Source organism: Notolabrus celidotus, chromosome 10 (assembly GCF_009762535.1).
Source record: "Notolabrus celidotus isolate fNotCel1 chromosome 10, fNotCel1.pri, whole genome shotgun sequence".
Lineage (NCBI taxonomy): Eukaryota > Metazoa > Chordata > Actinopteri > Labriformes > Labridae > Notolabrus > Notolabrus celidotus.
Window position 1 is genome coordinate 32452414 of NC_048281.1, and position 16889 is coordinate 32469302.

Consider the following 16889-nt stretch of genomic DNA (forward strand, 5'->3'; position numbering starts at 1 on the left):
GCTCTTCCAGCTGTTGGCTCCACAGTGCAGGCCGGTGGCTGAGAGAAAAGACAGAAAACTGCACTCGACAGGAGGACTCGGGGTAAAAAAAAGGAGGTAGGAGAAGCCAGAGGAGAGAGGAAGGGGACGCAGAATGAGAGAAGAAGAAGAGGAGTCCCATTCCAGCTGTGTTTCTAAAACAAACAGAGCTGTGAGAACTTCTTCACACTGAAGGATTTCCAGCTGCACGCCAAGGGAACAAACATTTACTCTTGACATTTCTTGGTGGACTTTGTTGTTTATCTGTGATAAGGCTTTCATTTAACCCAAACATCTTGTTGTTAGTGTGCCGGGACAGAAATAGCACTTTCATTTGGATAAGAAGTATTTTTGGCTGCTCAGCTCGTCATTTGAGAGTTTGAATCATGAGCACAGAAAACTTCACTCTCCTGGACAGCTTGTTCTTCGCGCCTCTCTGCGATGGCTGGACCAACAACACCGAGGGAGCCATCTACCACTTGGGAAACACCATGGTCATCCTCGGCTACATGGGTGGCAGCGGGGCCTACGGCTGCCTCTTCATCTTCGGTTTCCTCACCCCGGCCTTTGTGTGCCTGTCCCTGTGGGGCTGGATCACCATGTGCGGTCTGGACGTCTTCACCTGGAACCTGCTCCTGCTGCTGGCCTGCCTGGCTCAGATCTGCCACCTCATTTACCGGCTGCACCAGGAGGGCATACCCAGAGAGGAGCTGTCCTCCCTGTACCAGGCGGTCTACCTGCCGCTGGGCGTCCCTGTGCAGGTGTTTAAGGACATTGCAGGAGCCTTTGAGAACAGGGTGGTGGAGCTGAAGGCGGGGCAGACATATGCAGTGGAGGGGAAGACGCCCATCGACCAGCTCTCCTTTCTGCTGTCTGGGAGGTGGGGCGTGTGTGTGTACTTGTACTACATAATGAAACCACAATGACTGCATACATAGAATAACACCAACTTAGAGTGGGGCAAAATATCAAAATGGCACTATATAATCATCCTGACTTATCTTATTGTATTGATGAGGCCAAATATCGATTTAATAACACCCCTCTAACAGATTCCCCTTCAAACCTGACCCTTAGTGTCTCCACTTCCTCCTCATGTCACTTGACCTTTGAGGGGCTTGTTTGTCCCATTGTGCGTTTGTCTTGCAATTTATCAGTGATCAGCAGAATCACAGTATTGTAAAGTCATCTTCACTAGCAAGGACCACGCCACACAAGGAGATAAGTTTGAACATGTAATGATTTATTGTGCGTCGTGTAGCCCAGCAGAAGGAGACTCACGATGGGGGTTACTGATCTTGACCCCAGGCTGTACCTGGAATTAGACAAGGGCACAGAAGAAGCGAACACAAGTTGAGTAGTAAGGGATAAGGGTTATTGAAGCAGAGTAAGGGGAGGAAGGGTGGGTTGAAGAGTAACAGACCAACAGTTGAGTAGGCTGGCTACGTTTAAGTAGGCTTGTCAGGTGATTGAGGATGTGGTTTATGCATGGTCCTGCTCCTGAATTTAAGTTAACACCTTAACTTCCTATAATGGTGACCTGGTATCGCCTTGTACTATGAGATTCCCTCCCTTACAACTAACACACTTGCCTTAAAGCAGTAGTACAACTCTCTAAAAACACTTAAACATGAGCTAAACACTGACTGATTTGGTTAAACCTTGCAGAGCGGATGTTTTTAGCTGATTGGCGACAACAATCATGGCAACAAAACACCGGTGTGGCTGCCAGATGAGGTTGCTCGTTCCATAGACTGAATAAAACATGACTGTCCTCTCGGTGACTTCAGCCAGTGGCTTCTGAAGAAGCTTCATGAAACTCAAAGATGGCATTCACCAAATTGGAAATGCCGACTCAAACTGGCTCCAAGAGGTGTACAGCTACAACAGCAGTCCCTAATTATGAGTGATTTTGCATAACTCTCAGCCTTCAAGAAATCAAAGCGGATGAATTTCATAAGAATGCATCCTTCCTAAAGTTGTTGTGATCAACTAAATGAGGTAGAGACACCAAACTGTTTTTCTGCCAGGCTGTAAACATGTTTATTTCAGCATTTCAATTTGGGCTCCTTGGTTTTTGGAGACAGCCTCTAGTGGACACTAGAGGATCTGCAGGTTTGTGCACTCTGCATTGGCTTCATTTTTCCAACTCTGAAGTAATCACTTGGTTTCAGCATCCAGTTTATGTTGCATGTAGTTCATATTGACGGGACGTAGTCAAGCGGCAACCTCAAGCGTTGAGAAATGAAGCTGATATGGAAGTACCAAAAACTGCAGTTCCTCGAGTGTCCACTTGAGGCTGGATGCAAAAGCCCCAGAAGCTACATACACACCCAGCAGACATGGAGTAAGATTAGCCTCCAGTGGCAGCTAGTTTGCAGACACTGAACAGGTAAAAATCTAATATTAACTCTCCTTTTATCTTTGTGTTTGGTCTCCACCACCACCTTATAAAAACATCTTACGCTTTTGCTTCTAAATGCGCCACTTTCTGCACAAGCTAGCTGCTAACTGAGCGTGTTTTGTGCAGATTAAAGAGCAGAAAGCTATCAGTGTGTGTTTCCTGCAGTATTTGGTCACATTAGTATCCAGCTGGTGTGGTATTAGTCTCATTTTCTCATCTTGTTGTAGAAAACCGCCCATTGTTTTCAAATCGGCTCCCATTCTAACTGCCGACTGCAGATCTGTGTTCCTATTTCTGACTCTTTCATGCTGTTGGCAGCCTGTAACTGTAACAGGAAGCGAAGCCTCTTCATCCAAACATCCTCAGAGTAGAGCTGCATTACATTTCACAGTCCTGGAGCCGACACAAGAGAAATGTTGTAAACAGAGTATTTTTGTCTGTGACTCACTGCTGTGCCGTCCCTCCGCACACTGCCAGCTGGTTCAATGATATCTCTGTAGTCGGGACAGGAGCAGACAGTGACTGCTCCTTTTAACTTAAATTAAATGTTGGCAGACGACGGCTTCTGTGTGAGCCAAAGTTAGAACAACAGACTCAAAGCTGAGGAGGATTGTTTTTCTAAAAGCTCTACAGTATGGGCTTTTTTTTTTAACTGTCTGACAGGCTTACATGGGACATTTTCTCAGATATAAGATGAGAATTAATGATAAGTCTATTTATTTTTTGTTCTATGGTACCATTAACATTTCTAGTGATGGCGTGCACACAATTTAAGACATTCTCAATAATTTTTTACTTTTACTCCTCCACATTCTGGAGACAAATATTACATTTTCACTCAGCTATTTACAGCCTCTATTAAAACATGCTTTGCATATTGTTGTTTTAAAACACAACGCTTATATTTAATGATGTTTTATTGCAGATTAAACCAAACAAAAGTTCATAAAGAACTGAAATAGACCTTACCTGTACTAGCTGCAAATCTGATCATGCTTCCATGTTTATGTATGAAGCATGATGAGGCATTTTGCAAAATTTGCACTTTTACTTTTAGTATGTTAACGATATTTTGACACTTATTCCTTTGATTTTTCATTTTAGTATGATTTCAAATGCAAGATGTTCACATGAACCATAATTTTAAACAATACAAAAAAATACAATTTCACTTAAAGCTCTTTTAAGGAGTATTTTAGCTGGTAATATAACAGACTGAAACTGACACTGTCTGAACTACAAAAGCAAAAGAGATCATCAACAACAAGATTTACTTTTCAGTGTAATGATTCTGGGGCACTGGAAGCCTGGTATTAATGTCCATGCGCCCCATGTATAGAGGCTGTTGTCCTCCACACAGGTGGGCCAGGTTCGAATCCAACACGTGGCCTCTTTCTTGCATGTCATCCCCATCTCTCCCTTTCTGATTTCTGACTCTGTCCACAGTCCTATCTCTCTCATATAGGCATATGTAGAGAAATAATAGCACTCTGCCAAAACATCCTTTGTTTGTGTTTTCCAAAGCAAAAATGTATGGTATGAGATACAGTATGTCTGACTGTTAAAAGGGAAGCATCAAATTTAGTCAGAAAACATCATTAATCATGATCCGCAGAGAGATGAACCATCCCACTTTGTCCACAGGGGGCGCCAAAACGTTGCAACTGAAAAGTTCCTAACAGGAGCTTTAAAGATAAGATGTTTCTTTACATCTTCCACTGACGTCCATGAGAAATCTCCTGTTTCATTGTTTTTATGCTGAGGAAGACTTTTTGCAAAACTTTGAAGCCTGGCTGCAGAGATTTCCTCCCTTTTGTCCAACAAGCTTAAAAGAGGTCAAACTCCGATGTCTGGCTAAAGTCTGGCTCATGATCGGAATCTAAGTTCACTACAGAGGTTTTTGCCGGTTCAGGGATTTCTTAAGGCCATGCAAAGTTGGAAGATCATTTCTTTATGGACCTTGCTCTCTGCAGGGGTTTATTGTAATGAATCAAACAGGTTGAATCAAAGGTTTGTCCGACCTGCAGCACCAAAGTTAAAACACTTTAACGAACGTCTTAATATCATTTCATGGTGAAGCATTGAGATTCTCTGCCAAAGAACTGAGGGGTCCAAACCCAGAGAGTCCAAAAGAGAGAGATGAACACCAATCTTTTGGTCCTTTAGTGTCTGTTACAAAACAAAGCACCAGCTGTACAGGGACACTTTTAGCACGGTGGAAATCCTTGCCACTGGCAGTGTAAAGTGCTTTAAAGGGTAATTAACGCGGCAGTGCAGAGCAAAATGCCTCTTAATTTACACCCACACATGAGAGGAGTCTAAACTGGGACTTTTAGCTGTTTTAAACTGCTGCAAAGAGAAGCTCTATGATCCACAAACACTTTCATGTGCATTCATCTACAAAACAGAATACTAAAAACTATATTTAGTTTTCTAGGGGTGCAGCCCGTGACCCCTTTGCATGGTTTAATTTAAAATATAGCCATCATTTTGTTTGTTTTTACAGTAATGGATAAAATACTGTATGTTTTTATTCTTTCTTAGAAATAAAGTAAGGATGAGAAGCATTTCCTGGGAAAAGTATTTCCTGGAAAACAGACCCTGCTGACGTAATCAGCTGAAGGATTTAGTGTTCAGAGTGCTGGGTTATCTCACTCTGCGGAAGTTATTCTTCCTTCGAGTGAAAATCCAGAGTGAAAGAATTGTAAAGTAAACTTTGCACGATCAATTTATCTGCAAGATGATGAATTTATGTTCTGTTTGAGGCTTCATTTTCTTCAGACTGGTCCTGCAGAGTGACCTGCAGCTCTCTGTCGACTCTCATCACCACCCTGTCTTTCTTTTGAACTCTTTATCTCTCTCTCTTTCAGGATAAATGTGTCTCTAGAGGGTCAGTTCCTGCACTACATCCACCGCCACCAGTTCCTGGACTCTCCAGAGTGGGAGTCTCTCAGACCCAACGAGGAGGGAAAGTTTCAGGTAAGAGACTCAACTTATAAATGAAATAACTGAAATAAGGCTCAAAGTTGGAGGTTGAATTAGTGCTGTGAAGGAACAGGAAACCAGTCTTGGGTATCGAGTTGCTTTTTATCAGACTGATCAGCTGAACAGGAGAAAGCAGCCGACCGTTTCCTTCAGGTGTCTTTGTTTCATTCAATTAAAGTAGAAACAGAAGCTGGAGGTCAGGTTAAACATTCAGTTTGTCTGAAGGCCAAACAAACTGTGCTGAGGAGAGGATCAGTGAAGTGCACCAATGTTAATAGGCCTCCATCTAACCACTGACTTTATTATCAATTAGTCAGATATTTAGTTTCAAATGTAGTTACCTACTGTTGCATGACTATCAAAAAACTAGATTAGTCACAGAGGGGAATACAGGGATCTTTTTGACGCGCTGACTGCAAGGGAGGAAGCATGAAGCCATTACTGCAATTTGAGTGTTTTATTTAACCTTCTCGATAAACATAAATTCAAACATATATTTAATGAAGGTAGGCTTGCAGAATTCGACTATGTGGTGGTAAGAAGTTTCAGCGGTCAACAGAAATATCAGCACCCTGCCTCCTCTCTCCCTGCACCAGGCAAAACAGATTCACAGGCAGTGCAGGTGCTATTCATTAGGCAATCAGTGACACACACACACACACACACACACCCACACAGACCCACACAGACACACCCACACTCCAAGTGAAAAGTGGGAAACCTTTCCCTGCCTTTACACCTACTTAATACGTTTTCTTTTTAAAATAATCCTGTCAGAAATAAACAAAAATATTCTGAAAAAAAATATAAATAAAATAACAGTTATAATAATAAAAACAATATGATAAAAATAATGATGATAATATAATATCAAAAATTTAATTAACATTAAAAATAACCAAAAAATACATCCCTATTTATTTAACATTACATTATTAACAGATGGCTTGTATTCATATACAGTTAAGGTGGAAAATATTGTGATTTGCCTGTAGGTGGAAAGGAATCTAGAATACTTGTGAACTAATCCAGTTATATTTGCATTTAATGTAACTCACCGAAACACTCAAAACACCACCCCTGATGTTGAGTGTATTTAGTGCATTTCTTTCCCAAAATTTCTAGAAATATTTGAAGCCTATCCTACATGCATCAAAAATATGAACAAACTGAAAGCCTACTTGTAAAACAAACTGCTCCATTTTACTCCTGGTGGTCAAAACTCCTGCAGTACCTCAAGTGTCCACTTGGGGCTGTCTCCAAAAGACAAGGAAACCCATAGACTGTATGAAATATGTACGCAGTCTCAGTGATGTCACCCTTTGGTTACTGAAGCAGAGTTTTGAAGCCTAACATGAGGCAAAGCGGTGGAATCGAGGCGGGCCTTTAGCCTCCTGTTCCCGCCTGTCAGTCAAGTCAGCCATATCCCTCATTAAGAAAAACTCATAAACATCTTCAAAGCGAATGAGTTATGAAAAAATCCCCCCTGTACAGTGTGTGTAGATAGAGAATTGAACAGTAAACATGATTATATTTACTGTAAAGATAGGCTTTTAGAATGAGTGTGTATGTGGCTTCCTTGGTTTTTGGAGAAGGCCCCAAGTGGACACTCTTGGTACTACAGGTTTAAGCTCTTCTGCATTGGCTTCATATTGCAAGACTGGAGTTTGCTGCTTCAGGAAACCCCCGTAGTCCTATGTTAAAATTCTCAGTTTTAATGAAAAATTAAACATGTTTATTTTGTTTTTGACATGATGCCTCCTCAGAAACCAGCAGGTGACATTACTGAATCTATGTTCATGTTTCATACAGTCTACACCTTTACTGCTCTGACATTCAGGTGTTTTCTCCACTCATTCCCTGCAGGTGACCCTGACAGCAGAAGAAGACTCCCGCTACATCTCCTGGACTCGCCGTCGCCTCTACTCGCTGATTTCAAGGGAGCGCTACATCGCCCGTCTCTTCTCCGTCATGCTGGGCCACGACATCGCCGAGAAGCTCTACAACCTCAACAACAAGCTCTACATCAAGAGCGGGGTGCTGCTGGACATCCGCCTGCCCAGCCTCTACCACGTGCTGGCCCCGTCCTCGCAGGGCAGCGAGGGTGGCAGCGGCAGCGACGGCGGCTTCAGCAAGGACCCGCAGGGTGAAGATCCGGCACCGGCCTACCAGACATCGGATCCAGCTCAGTCTCAGCTGCAGGGACCAAGAAAGACCTCCCAGGATGACACCAAGGCCCCCCAGCGTGACCGTTATCAGAACCAATGGTCAGACCCGGAGCTGCCCTCTGGTGAGGACTCCACCAGCCTGGTCCTGGAGGACTTTGCTGATGTGGCGGGCTCCTTAACGGATTATGGCAGTGAGAGGGATTATTTGAGGTAGAAGGGAGAGGGTGCTGGAGCTAACACACTGGGTCACCACTTAAGCTACATGTAAGTACCTCACCTGGGCAGAAGGGGGCATGGGGGAGCTGCGTGTGCATGGATGGCTTGCAGTGCACATTTCTTACTAACCCTGCTGCATTATCAGAGAGTACAGGGCGGGGCAATAACGCTGATAACAGCAGATATAAGACATACACTTTGTCCACAGGGGGCGCCAGAATCAACACAATATAAAAGTTACTCACAGGAGCTTTAAACATGATTCTTAATGCAAGACTTTTATTTTATTTTTCTACTTTGTTGCTAAACTTCTTTAACTTTAATTACAGTTTGTATAATATTTATTTGACCACCTATTGAGACACAAAATCTCTTAAACAAGGGAGTCCTGGCTAAGATAGCAGCATGAAGTTTCACACAACGAACAAACAACAGACCATAACTAGAAGAGGGTACATCAACCAGTGAATGAGCAATGTTTAGCAGAAATACATGTGCCTTTAGGGGTCGGATGATCCTTTCTGGTTCTGGTTTAAAAACACCGTTTGATGAGGGGCAAAGACTTGTTCAGTCAGTAAATCTCACAGTTTATGAGCTTGTCCCTGAATGCCAAACATGTCACATGACAAACCAAAAAATTAAGGACATTTGAACGTCTTATTTGATTGAATAGTCAGATAAGCTATTATAAGCGGCTGTGGCTCAGTGGGTAGAGTCGGTCGTCTATCAATCGGAAGGTTGGCGGTTCGATCCCAGCTCCGGCAGTCACATGCCGAAGTGTCCTTGAGCAAGACACTGAACCCCGAATTACTCCCTCTGTTGTTCAGAGGTGTGTGAATGTGAATGAATGAGATTAGCTAACACTGATGGTCCCTCACTACATAGCAGCCTCTACCATCAGTGAGTGACTGGGTATGAATGGGTGAATGTGACGAGTAGTGTAAAAGCGCTTTGAGTGGTCAGAAAGACTAGAAAAGCGCTTTATAAGGACAAGTCCATTTACCATTTAATGGAGCATGTGATGATACAGCTGTTCTCAAATCTTACATTAAAGGAAGATTTGCTTAATAAGAATGTGACATGATTACCTGAACTAGTGTCAGCCAAACTGCAAATGCAAATGTGTCTTTAACCTCTAACGTCTCGATGAGGGGGGCGGCTGGGTTGTCTGTGCAGGAGGAGGAGGAGGAGGAGGAGGAGGAGGTGTCTTAGTTACTGTGACTCTTCCTGTGTTTATGTTAGTACATGTTTCTAAGGAAAAACAGCTGTGCATGCAGAAGAGTGTTACAGTAAATGTTCCAGACCATCACCTGTTGGGTTCACATATCGGCTCACCCTGACTTCATGATGTGGACATTTTACAAGGAGGGTCTGGCAGGAAACCGTCCAGACAAAATCAGAGTGAAATAATCAGTGGTTTGTGTTCACACATGCAGCCCACTCAGACAATGTAAGGACATTTCAGGAGTGTGGTGCATGTGTGAAAAGGGCTACGCTGCAAAAAAGGTTTTCCTGTCTTGTTCCTGGTGAAAGAAATATCTCATCAGACTTTATATAATCCATTTTACCTGACAAGTCCAGGTAGATGTCTTGCTTCCAGGTATTACAGGTTTAAATACGACTGGAATTGCTCATAATGAGTAAAGAAATGATGCCTGTGGGCTAAGACAATTAGCAAGTACGTTTTTCTAACTCATTACAATCAATTGACGTCTTAATCTTTGCTTCTAATATCTTAAAATAAGGTTTTTATCTTGACCTGCAAGGTGAATTTGACTTTAAGAAGTCTACATTGTATTTTCTATGAGAAATAAGACAGAAACACTTTCTTCATTTTGAGTTTTTTGCGGCCCCTCACTCAATCCCCCTCACTTCTACAACCAGTCATGCAGCAGCTGGTCAGCTCATGGGGCAGCTTGCTAAAACATCCATTTTTAATCCAACACAAAAAACTGATGCCATACCTCAGATGAACTTCAAGGTGACATATCATGCAAAATGGACTTTTTAATGGTTCTCTACCTGAAATATGTGTCCCTGTCTACAGACCCCCCGAGAATGAAAAAAATCCATTCTGCCCCTGTTTTGATTTCTCCACCTTTCTGTAAATGTGTGCTGAAACGAGACGTTTCAGACTTCCGTGTTTTTGTTACGTAACAACAATATCAGGTCTGTCACGGAGTCAGAGCTCGGAGCTTGTTCAGCCCATAGACTGTATAAAATAATACTGAATCCCCCCCCCTCCGTTTTTCATTACCTGCGCACATGTGTGCTAACAAGGAGCTTAGGAGGGAGGCATGCTAGTTGTAGGCTGTCTTAATAAACACAAAGGTCGGTTTTACTCCCCACGTCTGCAGATTTAAAGATCTAGTGGATGATTTTTATTTATCATGGATAAATGCTAGCGCTAGTTAGCATAGCTACATAGCTACATGTCGTAGCTGCAGCTGTGTACCAAGACACACGTCGACATACTGACAAATAAAACAACAAGAAACACTAAATCTGTGACCAATCCTTCAGAAAACATCCTGCTGCCTTTCTGGCAAAGGTCGGTTTTACTCCCCACGTCTGCAGATTTGAAGATCTAGTGGATGATTTTTATTTATCATGGATAAGTGCTAGCGCTAGTTAGCATAGCCACATAGCTACATGCTCGTAGCTGTGTACCAAGACATACGTCGACATACTGATAAATAAAACAACAAGAAACACTAAATCTGTGACCAATCCTTCAGAAAGGTCCTGCTGCAGGCGCCTCTCCGTCAGGATCAGATTCTGGATCAGATTCAGAGGGTTGAAGTAACGCGATCTCTGAGCAGCCGTGTATATTCAGCCAACATGTAAACATTAGATCAACGTGCTGGAGAGCCGAGGCACATCCACTTCCTGAGGGGGCGTGGTCAGAGAGAAAACAGAGTGTTCTAAGGAGGACTGAAGAAGAGGGATTTTCAGGCATGCCAAAATCTGATTTCAAAGTGTTTTTTTGAGCATAAACTTTAAAGACATGTTTTGGGGACCTCTTAGACCAATATATATTGATGAAAAAAGCGTGATATGTCACCTTTAAGTCCAGCTCCACCAAAAAGAACGCAGCCACATTTTTTGAAACAGGATGAAAAGGTTTGAAGTGGGAAAGGAAACTTCTGCTTGCTGCTTTGTCTGCCATTATCCCCCCCATTACCTTAAATGAAATCCTTATTTTTAGCTCGTAATATCTCCAAATAAGATTTATTTTTGGACGTTTCAGGTCAATGTGGCTTTTATGAAGTGTAATGAGATGTTTTCGCCAGAAATCAGATGAATACACTCAGTGAGATTTGAGTCTTTTGCAGCACAGCGGCAGCCATCAGGTCTGTTTACCAAAATACCTCAAATGCTCTTTAATCCGCCTCATATTAGATGAATGTTTAAGATTGGCCTGACATGAATCAGGCTGGATGGGAATCTGTTAGAAAATGAGAGAATCCAAACCACATCTGCCAGAGCAAATAAAACATGAGCAGATTTGTCTTGTTCCCGGCTAGATTTATGGTCCAGCCTCAGCTGTTATGTAATTAGATTTCTGGCTCTTTTTTCCTTTGTTTGTTACATCTCATCACAATCTGCTTCCCTTTCTGCCGGCTTAGAATACCCAGGAGTGAAATTAAAATATATCTACTGTTAAATAAGTTTGGTTTAAAGTTTAAAAAGGAACTGCAAAACTATTCTATGATAAGCTCGGTGCTTCCGGCCTCATTATCTTTGTGTTACCTGGATTATTAATCAGTTTGAATCAGTCACTCGAGATTTAAAGTCTCAGCTGTTCTGAATCTGTTTGCTTTGGCTCTGCTTCTCACAAGCTTGCTCTCCTCTTCAGTAGCTGAGTTGCATTTATTCCTCCAGACAAAAGAGGAATAAGAGTTTAGCACTGAATGACTGCAGAGTGAATCCACCACCTCCTGGTAGTGTGTGTGTGTGTGTGTTGTGAGTCGGGCTTTGACATTGAGCCCTCCAGCAGCTGTGGTCCTCTCTGATGAGGATTACAGTCAGGAAATTTAGGGGATGTCCAAAAAAAATCCAGTGCCATGTTATTAATTCAGCGTGCCCACCCTGTAAGCACACTGTCTGTTAATTCCTTCATCCCCTCCTCGGCCCCGCCCGCAAGGACTACCAGCCCAAAATCAGCCCTCGACCAATCAGAAGTGGAGGATCATGTTTCACAGCTGGGTGGTGGTGGTGGTGGGGTCAGCGCAGGGTTTGGGTTGCAGGGGGACGTGAAACAGAAGGCTGAATCTGTCACTGACTGTAGTAACACGACTTCAGTGTGGACACAGCAGACTCAGACAACAGAGGGTGAGAAATCAAGAGGTGCTTTCAACTGCTGGAACTTTTCCCAAGAACTTCCTTCCTTTTGAGGAACTCAAACCAGGGTCTAAATTTAGTTTCTGGGTAGTTAATCCTCCCTCTTGAAAAGCCCCTGCTCAGTGGTTACTACTTTCCAAATGTCAAGGAACTTTAGGGGGCGAGGCCTGCAGTGTTTGTATTTCACCCTCCGTCCACAACATCACACACACTTGATTTAATAACTCCTTTACATTTGTCTTCTCTGAGCCTTATAGTGTGAATGTGTCTCCGTCAGCCCCCAGTGTTACAGTCTGAAGAGTGACCCTGTAAACTGGAGACCTTCAGCTGAATGTGTCAGCGTTTGTCGAGTTTACAACAGCTGCTGAAACGTAGAAGGAGTCCTCGGGAATGCATCTTATTAAAAAGTCAAAATATCCTCATCAGATATTTAATGATCATCTAAAGACGTTTGTGAGGGATGCATGCAGCTGAATGTCGCCAGTTTACAGGGTCGCTCTTTAAACCAGAACACCGGCTGATCTTTGCTGTTACGGATGTGTTCAAGGAGAGCCAGAACCCAGATGCAGAGTCGAACAAAAAACAGTTTATTTTCAAAGTAACAAACAAAAATTCACCTTGACGGGAAAACGAGACTACGAACGGGCAAAAATAACTAAAAGTGTCCAGGAGGGAAAAACTCGCTAGAAAACTAAAACTAGAGTAACTACAAGAGAAACGCTGAGAAAAACACTTAGACAGGAGATCTTCACGAGAGCGAGGACACACAAGACACGAGCATGAGCGGGAATCTTCTGGCACTGAGGAGAATTTGGAGCAGGCTTAAGAAGCCGGGCTGATTGCGGGATGAGAGGCAGGTTTTTTTCTTGTGAGTCTCGCTCCCGTGGAGATCGGCCCCGTCCCTCTGCATGTACCTGCTGAGGGAGAAAGAGAAAAAGGATCAGGTGGGAGGGCAAAACACAAAAGAGCCAGATCATGACATCTGCTTTGCTTCAAAAATCCATCTTCGTGCATTTTGGGCGTTTAAAAACGACCTTCCTCCTCGCACTTGTGTAATTCCAAGTGTTGATTCAGTGAATTGTCCATTTGCAATAAAGCTCGATCAAAAACAGCACAAGAGTAATCTCCATCATGCTAACATGCTAAAGGTTGACTGTAGTGTCCCACATGATGATGCCGGCCTGTCTGTCTCCTTCTATGCTGTCATCTTTGCTGTACAGTCTTTATCTCTTTCTTACTGCCTCCACTGGTCTGCTAGTGTAGTGCAATTACTTTTATTGCTTATCCATGCATCACTTACCTGGTTCGCATAATCTCCACGGTACTTCAGGCAGACAAAAATGGGCCACAGGAACCATTAAGTTCCTTGAAGAGTAGTTCCTGGTACTTCTGGTGGAAAAGCACCTTTAAAACCTCCGTGGAAAAGTATGATACTAGAGTACAGCTTTAGGATTTTTATGCTGTTCTAGAGAGAGCTACGCATCTGCACAGAAGCTGCACATTGCTGAAAACAGTGGAAGTCTTCACACAGGAACACAGTTTAAACATTTGTCCCTCTTGGAGCCCCCAAAAAACGCTCACATATGTCAGTGGTGTTTGATTCGACACAGTAGCATAAAGTTCTCCTGTTATCCGTCATGTCACTGTAAAAATCACTTCCCTATGTTCTCTTAACTTCCTCCTAACCGAAGCTTCATTCTGACTCCACAGGAGGTGATAGTGGTGGGAATCTTCCACCTCGATTCCAGAGAGGCAGAGCGCCGCTGGCTCCCACCGACACGCCCAAACTGTGAGGACAGTCTCTCCTGGAAACACTTTAATATTTAGAGTATAGCAGTATGAATGTGCCACATGTCACCTGTAATGACTCTGTCTCCTCTTCGACCTCGCCCTCTGTCTCTGTTCTCAGTTCATGTCTTCACATGCTCCTTCCATTCTCTATTTGAGTTTCAGTTTGGGTGAAAAGAAAGCCGATTGATTTGAAATCATTTAGAAGAATCAAGATTTGGGGCCAATATTTTTAACCCTGTAGAAATGATTCAGGCACATTTAAAGGTGCAGTGTGTAGAAATGGGAATATTTAGCGACATCTAGCTGCCAGATTCTAAATTCAAAGCTCCCTTGCTCATCCCTCCTGTCGGTGAGGCAATGGTGGCCTTAAAGGACAAGAAGCTCCTGTGATGCACGATAAATCTGATCCTCCATTTATCAAATTATTTTGCACACAACAACCACACTCTTCTTCTTTGTCTTAAAACTGGTGCATCTCCTGCAGCCACTCACTAAATACAAACACTCATATGTTACTAGTTTGTCCGCTCTGAGCTGCTGTAGAAACATGGCGGTGCAAGATGGCGACCGCCATGGAAGGGAACCCACTCCTGTGTGGATATAAAAGCCTCATTTTAAGTGAACAAAAACAAAACTATTAGATATTCAGATTATTTAAACATACTTATGAACATTATGTTCCATTTCTACCAAATCAGTTCTGATAAATGTTGCTAAAAATCACACACTGCACCTTTAACGGCCAAAGTGTTTGTTCTGTTTTGCTAAGATTTGAAGATTTGAAGCTTTAAGCATCAGTGTGGTTAACGCCAGACTGTAGCCTGCCATGATTAGTGTCTCTTAAGGAATGAAGAACTTACTGATGATTCAAGTCATCGTCAAATATGAACTAAGATTTATAGAAATGTGCTTATGTTGCTGTCAAAGTAAAGATTGATGCTTTGGCTTACCGATGAATAAGATAACTTTTAATACTTTGTCAGAGGTCAGACAAATCTGAAGTTAAATCAGCGTTGAGGACAGTCTGTACCTTGTTATTTTCCAGAACAATAAATGACAGAAATGTGATTAAATATTTGTAAAAAACGGTTCTCTGATTTTGAAACAAACAGATCTTGATTTATTCTCACTTATCTTTGACAAAAGAATATTTATTTTGCCTCATCTTCTTGTGATTTAATGTTAAATTGGAGTTTTTATTATTTTTTTCCTTTAAGAAATCACACAGAAAGTTATAAATCGTATTTCTGCACACCTCCAGCAGAGAATGGCTGCAGAAATAAATTTGCATTTTGTGAACAATGATAAAAACACATAATTTTTAACTGTATCAGGTTGAACACTGCTGATTAAATTAGATCTGTTTTTTAATTAATTAAAAAACTTTATGTTATTTTTCTTCCCCTGAACACACCACGAGTTGTTTCAGTGTCAGAGACGTACGCTGCATGACTCTCCTCTTCCTCTTAGACGATGTTCTGGATGCTTGTAGACCATGTTTTTGTACATTTTTGAATACACACCTCTATACTGTGAATTTCATGATGTTGCCTGTTATTGTTACAGAGAATGAGACTACAATGAATGAAGTGGAAGTATTATCATGGGGCCAAGACTTCTCCATAAAGCTCTTTGTGTGCGGTGAAGATGTGCTTCGTTTTCTTTACCTGTCTACTTCCTGTCTCACAGTCACATGACCTATAAACACCTGAGTCATGCTTCAAAATAATAATAATACATTTTATTTATATAGCGCTTTTTCAAAAACTCAAAGACACTGTACAATTGTTCAAATCAATACAAGCAAAATAAACAAATAACAAATAACACAGATCAAACAAAGCAACACAGTACAATCACAAATGAAAAGCTAACTTAAGAAGGTGAGTTTTTAAAAGAGATTTGAAAGCTGAAGGGTCAGAGCAGTTTTGTATATGGGAGGGGAGTGAGTTCCAGAGGGTGGGGGCGGCTACTGAGAAGGCTCTGTCCCCCCAGGTTCGGTGCTTGGTTCTGTGAGGTGGGGACAGGAGGTTGGCATGTGAGGAGCGCAGGTTACGGGAGGGAGTGTGACGGTGGAGGAGGTCAGTGAGGTAGGAAGGGGCCTGGTGGTGGAGGGCTTTGTGGGTGAGGAGGAGGATTTTAAACTGTCTGCGGTAGGGGACGGGGAGCCAATGAAGATGTTGGAGGACGGGGGTGATGTGGTCACGGGAGCGGGTGCAGGTGAGGAGGCGTGCAGCAGAGTTTTGAATGTATTGCAGTTTATGGAGGACTTTGGATGATGTGCCGTACAGGATGCTATTACAATAATATAAACGGGATGTGATGAATGCGTGGATGAGGGTTTCTGCGGCAGAGAAAGAGAGGAATGGACGGAGGCGGGCGATGTTTCGGAGGTGGAAGAAGGCCGTTTTAGTGAGCTGGGTGACGTGGTGTTGAAAAGAAAGGTTGCTGTCAAAAATGATTCCAAGGTTACGGATGTGAGGTGCAGGAGATAGAGTAGAGTTATTTAAAGTGAGAGTGAAATTTGGAATGGGATTAGTGAGGGACTTGGGGCCGATGATTATGAGGTCGGATTTGTCGTAGTTCAGTGATAGGAAGTTGGTATGCATCCATGTTTTTATTTCAGAGAGGCAGTTTGTGATAGTGGAGTGTGTTACAGTGGTTATGGATTTGGTGGAAATATAGAGCTGGATGTCATCAGCGTAGCAGTGAAAAATCTACAATAGAGAAGATTTTATCCCTGTATTGTAATCCTTACCCAGCTGTGTTAAATATTTGATTCTGATTCAACACACAAAAAGAAGTCCAGCATGTTCCCCCTCAGCTTGTTGACACTGTGGTAAAAACGTTCGTGTGGTCTCAGGCTGGTCTTGAGACTGAGGAAATAATGACAGGTAGCAGGCACAGATGTGAGAGCAGCCTGAGGAGCTGCTGGACCCCAACCATCTGTGATAGGGAAGAGT

General features: G+C 42.7%; 1 protein-coding gene across 2 annotated transcripts; it reads left to right on the plus strand.

Annotated features, from left to right (window-relative positions):
• On the plus strand, window positions 1-15572 carry popdc2 (popeye domain containing 2). 2 transcript variants are annotated; one of them, XM_034693274.1, is made up of 4 exons: window positions 1-898; window positions 5293-5401; window positions 7274-7697; window positions 13846-15572. In XM_034693274.1, exons 1-4 carry the CDS (start codon window positions 405-407, stop codon window positions 13926-13928), a joined length of 1110 nt encoding a protein of 369 aa, XP_034549165.1. In that variant the 5' UTR covers window positions 1-404; the 3' UTR covers window positions 13929-15572. The 2 variants fall into 2 exon arrangements, 1 of the variants encoding a protein (XP_034549165.1); XR_004632630.1 differs by having other exon boundaries at window positions 22-898; window positions 7274-7839.
• Window positions 15573-16889: the final 1317 nt, after the last annotated feature.

What these genes read in the sequence shown, in the direction of transcription:
- popdc2 (XM_034693274.1), top strand. Translation starts at nt 405, where the DNA reads ATGAGCACAGAAAACTTCACTCTCCTGGACAGCTTGTTCTTCGCGCCT. An exon ending in ACGAGGAGGGAAAGTTTCAG is followed by an intron (nt 5,402 to 7,273) that starts GTAAGAGACTCA and finishes CATTCCCTGCAG; the next exon opens with GTGACCCTGACAGCAGAAGA. An exon ending in AGACCCGGAGCTGCCCTCTG is followed by an intron (nt 7,698 to 13,845) that starts GTGAGGACTCCA and finishes CTGACTCCACAG; the next exon opens with GAGGTGATAGTGGTGGGAAT.